Below are 5,674 nucleotides of genomic sequence, written 5' to 3' on the forward strand. Positions count from 1 at the left end.
CACAAAAGGGAGAGGCCCCCAAACCCAAAAAAAAAAAAAAAAAAAAAAAAGATCACCAATGCAGGGAAAGCGGGAAGAAAGATGAAAATATAGCTCAACACAATGACTGGGGAATAGAGGCAGGAGTCCAAGGGGGGGCCTAGAAGGTCTCTTTATCTGGATGTTATTAAGAGCAAGACCTGGTGTCGAGAGGTAAGGAAGGGCTCAGAGCCCACAGAGCAGCCCAACTTTGGAGCAGGTGCAAACCACAGTCACCATTTTGCTTTTCTTTCTCCCATCTCCTTTTTCTTCTCTGTCTTTCCTCCGCTTCCCCTCCCCCTTCCTCCTGCTGCAAAAAGTGTTGGCCACATAAGACGACGTACTTCTTTCAGGTTAGTGGAACAGATGCGTTAGAGTTCTGCCTTTGTCTGTCCTGCTGACGTGGCTACAAAGAAGAAGAGGAATAGGACTAGCTGTCCTTTCAGTGTTTCTTCCAAGATGAGTTTCATGGCACAGAAGGGCAATGACAGAAACCACAGCAGAACCTGGAACGTCAAGATGACATGCCCATTCTCGTTACGTGACCTGCAGTCAGCAAGTGGATACCACTGCGTCTACACTATTAACTGTCTAAAGAACAAGTAAACTGTATTATGGACTTGGGCGGGGGGTGCTCCGGGAGGACGAAAGGAATGCTGCTGACCCCCAGCACCCACTGGCTGGGTTTCCTACCACATGCGAAAACCTAGCCACAGCTGTGGGACCCAACGCCACACGTCCTACAAAACCCCAACAAACGGCAAAAGTCCTTCTGTTATAACGTGCATTGTGAATAATCAGAATTAATATGCTTCAAGCAATTAGAAAAACTGAATCATCTACCTCAATGTGGTGGCTTTCATTAGGTAACCCCAACACTGAAAACTTAAACAATATGAAATACGTCAGATTTGAGGGAAATGTGCCCAGTTTTGATGAATAGGTAATTTTACTAACTCTTCATATTGAAACATCTTTGAATAGACATTGTTTGTGCTACTACTGCATTGAAATTTCTTCTCTGAAACAACTCTAAACTCTCCAATTCTATGTATTCATGTTCCCACTTCAAAATTATTTCTGTGATTGGGAGAAAGATGTGTTATCTTCCTCCAAAGAATAGCAGACATCAACAGTATTTTACCAGGTGTGCACTCTTTTCTCAGTAGACACAAATGTTGAAAGGAAATCACCACCTTAGATCAAGAAAACAGAATCTGGGGCTTCCCTGGTGGTGCAGTGGTTGAGAGTCCGCCTGCCAATGCAGGGGAAATAGTGAAAGGCCAGTGTCTGTCAAGTTTGTTCTCAAATTTTGAACATAGATTGTCCTCTATCTTATAAACTTGTGGAATTCTAAAAGTCTGATGGTTAATCACTTGTGAAAAAGAGAGAGGTATTTCTGCCCAGTAAGAACTACACACACAAAAGTGAGGTTCTCAGCTCAGTCTACAAAAGCCTTTCTGACTTGTGCTCCACCTAAAACAGCATCAAGAAGACTGCAGAACCAACAGAGAAAGTGATATCTCTATGGGAAAATGCATTCAGAGTTCCTATTTGGGATGCCCATAACCCAAAACTCTCCCTTGCTGGCAATGAAAACAGGGGTCCCCTTGTTCAAAGCAGGCTTTGCGTGTGGTCATGGTGTGGACTTAGGGGAGGAAGGTGTCTGTGTTGAAGATCAAGACTGGAAATGCAAGGGACTCCCCTGGCCCAGTGGTTAGGACTCCTCACTTCCACTGCAAGGGGCACAGGTTTGATGCCTGGTCGGGGAGCTAAGATTCTGCATGCCGCGCCGCACGGCCAAAAAGGAAAAGACTGGAAATGCAAAGTGAGGGAAGTAAATACACTGCTGTCTAGACTGGGAGGGAAGGTTGAGGGGGACAAAAGTGGGAGAGTGGGGCTTGGGTGGATGAGGGAAAGTGCTGAAGGTCACGGACAAACAGAACAGTTTCTCACCACCTCCTCCCACCTGCTCTGCATCCCCAAAATGATCCCCTTTGGAAGACTGCGAGGGAAAGGACTGAGAAGAAATGAAAGGCTACAGCAGGATCCATGCAGTTAGAGCAAATGAGAAGGGGCAGGAATCACCAGTAAGAAGTAAAGTGCGAGAGATACAGTGTTCTAGAAGAGGGAGAGATGCTGTCTTCTAGTTGGAGATAAGGGGTGGATTTGTCACATGTAAGACGTGCATTCATAAATCAGAACCTTGTCGGTGTGGCCCGTGCACAGGCCCCAAGTAAAGAGAAATCAATAGTTACTGCTCCAAAGCGGAAGAACAATTAGCAAATTAAATTCACTAGAGTCCTTGTGAATGCTTCTTTCGTTAAGGCTAATGTTTTGTTTTGTTTTGTTTTTGCGGCACGCAGGCCTCTCACTGTTGTGGCCTCTCCCGTTGCGGAGCACAGGATCCGATGCGCAGCCTCAGCGGCCATGGCTCACGGGCCCAGCCGCTCTGTGGCATGTGGGATCCTCCCAGACCAGGGCACGAACCCATGTCCCCTGCATCGGCAGGTGGACTCTCAACCACTGCGCCACCAGGGAAGCCCAATCTTTTTCTTTTAAGTATATTCCAAAAATTTTTTGCACACCTCTTGCAATTTGCCAGACCCAATGTCTTCATCAAAGACACTGGAATCCAGAGTAAATATACACTTGTAATTTTTTTGGAATTCACACATTTCAAATCCTACTGCAGAAATTTGGCTTCAGTCACTAACTTCAAGAAAGGTATTGATAGCTTACTTCAAGCGATTGTGTGTCCTTCAAACAATATTATATCCAGAACTAATACACTAATGTCTTTTCTTACTACTTGTTACAGATACTAACTAGCAGTCATTCTTTACCCGTAACATAAGCACCACCTGAAAAATTTATATTTTTGTCTACGTTAAGCTATAAATCTTATCACTTTCATACATTATCAACTTTTCATACACTGAAAATCAAAAATACAAACAATAATATTTTAAATAATGTCTGGGATTACCACGTTTTCCCACAAATTATTTGAATGATGAATTTAATGTCACGTTATTAAAAATACCGCACAATTAAAATTTTTTCTTACGTAGTTTTATTTTTTTTTTCCTAGAGGGACCCATTTGTTCCTGTTGGGCATAAACCCAGCACGGGAGGAAATGGCCAGAGCTGAGGGGTCTCCCTGGGGCTCTGCACTACAAATGAGGAAAAACTCCTTTCCTGTTCATCATTTCTTCACTGGCAGGACACACCCACTGGGAGCACTTGACTCTGTGGGGTCCAAATGGGAGGAGGGCAAGTCTGGCTGGTGAACAGAATCCCAATCTGGGTTTAACTATCATTTTCCCTGTCTCACTGGGACGTTTAAGGCTGTTGCCTTAATTTTGTTTTTAATCTATTTTTTCATCCATAAACTAAGGAATACATCCTATAGAATACCCACTAGAGACGATTCCACTAGGGATCCAGATGCTATGTGGAACATAGTGGAATGAATATCTATGTCACAAGACTCATTGCCAGTCTTCATGCAAGCTTCTGGTGACCACGCTCAAGTGAACTTTAATGCAAGTTAACATGGAGGTGTTTTCCTGATATCACAGGAAGTCTTAACAGGCTCCTTTGAAAGCCTCAGGGCCAGTCAGAGTGATCCCGGCCATTTCAGACATTGGACTGTCAGAAGCAAGTCAGGACAGGGGATGTAGTTTTGGCAAAGGTTGGTATCACGGTGCTCAGAATCTCTTCTCACTTGACAGGGAAAATCCCTATGGGTTTCAACCAGAGAACACGCAGCTAGAAAATGGGAGAATAAGAGCATGTTGTGTCTAGTCCTACACATCTGAGGATACCTACTCGGTCTGTTTCTGATAATGATCCACAGAAAGGGTTATCTTTGCCTTAAAACATCTAATGTCCTGTTTATATACATTAGACAATTTATCTCGATTAGAATGTCTTCCAAATCTCTAAGACATAACATAAGAAACACAAAGCAGCACTGTTACTATTATTTGCATTACCTCTGTATTCACAACTTCCATCGGTCTTTTCTTGATTTCTCCTATGTCCAAGTAACTGGGGGAAAAAAAAAAACAAGAAGGGCTTTTTTTATTACTTTTGAATCAGCTATGTAAATTGCCTTTTTAAAAATCATTAAAATATAAAGCTAGCCATAGGAAATACTTAAGCCTAAAGTAAAAATCAATAGCTACTAATTAAAAGCCATTATAATAACAGGAACTGCTTTCAGGGCTGACACATGTCCATGCTAAACTTCAATGAAATTGAAGTCTTAGAAATACATACTCCCATTGGGGAACATTTTTCCCCACAATGGTCAGCTACTTACTATATATATGGTATTTCTTATTTTTATAGCAATTTTGATATAAAGAGTGGTTTGTGTGTAAAGCTGCTTAACAGTTAGTTCTATTAATCACAGACTTTAGGCCAAAGAAAGTAGTACTGATCCCATGCATTAGAGTAACAACTGTGAAAAGCTGGGAAATCTTTTTTCCTGGGAGAGCACTTTAATGATCCAGAAATGCTCAGCCATGTGGGATGGATGGTTTAGGCACTGTTTCGGCTAAAATACAGATGGGTAAACTAGTTAACCTCTGGAGACCCCTATTATTCCATTACTATTTGCTACATATATTAACTAGTGATCATTCTTTAGCTATAGCATAAGCACAACCTAAAAACTTTATACCTTTGTCCACTTCAAGCTATCTGTCCATCACTGTGATCTCGTTCCACTGTGCTTCATACATAGAAGGTGCTAAATAAATGTTTTAATATTAAAAATAAATATAAATCTAGGATTTAATTTATAACCATAGATAGAAAGATAGATACATTCTCTACCTCAACTACCATAATTGCTGAGTTGCCACAAAAGTTCATATTAGAATTAATTTTGGCTATGTTTTATTTTGTTGTTTTTTGGATAGAACGCTTTACTTAATCCATACCTCTGCAAATTATCATGTATTTCTCTTACATAAACAGTATTATACAAGACAGTGAAAATTCTCCCTCCGCTTAACAATAAGATGGGTCTTTTGGAAATCTTCAGGGACTGATTTCTGACATAACAATAAAACATTCTAACTGTCATGTGCAGGAAAGTGATTTCAGGTCCACATGTAGTAGAGTCAATGTCCCAAAATGCATAAGGAAAACTCTGGGGAAAATAACAATCTCTAGAATTCTCTGCTATAAAGTAAAGGTTTAATAGCTACCTGAAGTTTAATCACCGTTTCAAAAATATTAGAAGAAGCATGAGTAAAAGATATATAAGAACAAAGTTGATCATTTTCATTTGAAAAATATTTTTCCACCATTGTTATCTTCCCCAACATCAATTAGGGTCTACATGGCATGAATTACCCTCAATATCTTTTGGGCTTTCTTTTGTTCTGCCAGTTTCTTCATTTGTTATATAAACTTAAAACTGCAAAGCTTCAAATATATTCAGCATTTAAATCTTCTTGGCTTCTATCATTATAACCATAGATACTACCACTTTAACACAAATAAATATTCATCTGTCAGCATGGAAACTTAACCATGGACACTGTTATAACAAACTCAGGGTTTTTGTGTGTGAGTTAAAAGCAAAAATAACCATGCAAATCTCTTTTACATAAATAAATATATATATATATATATA

The 5,674-nt window shown here is 40.3% G+C and overlaps 1 protein-coding gene across 2 annotated transcripts in view; it reads right to left on the bottom strand.

Moving 5' to 3' along the window:
• The window catches only part of DCDC2 (doublecortin domain containing 2), a 158,410-nt gene that overhangs the window by 149,473 nt on the left and 3,263 nt on the right, over positions 1–5,674 (bottom strand). For both annotated transcript variants that reach the window (XM_024751994.1, XM_024751993.1), the window contains one exon: positions 4,020–4,074. In XM_024751994.1, coding sequence (XP_024607762.1) covers positions 4,020–4,074 — 55 coding nt within the window. The remainder of the gene's footprint in view (positions 1–4,019; positions 4,075–5,674) is intronic.

The sequence above is a fragment of the Neophocaena asiaeorientalis genome, unplaced genomic scaffold (genome assembly GCF_003031525.2).
Source record: "Neophocaena asiaeorientalis asiaeorientalis breed wild unplaced genomic scaffold, Neophocaena_asiaeorientalis_V1.1 scaffold165, whole genome shotgun sequence".
Classification (NCBI taxonomy): Eukaryota; Metazoa; Chordata; class Mammalia; order Artiodactyla; family Phocoenidae; genus Neophocaena; species Neophocaena asiaeorientalis.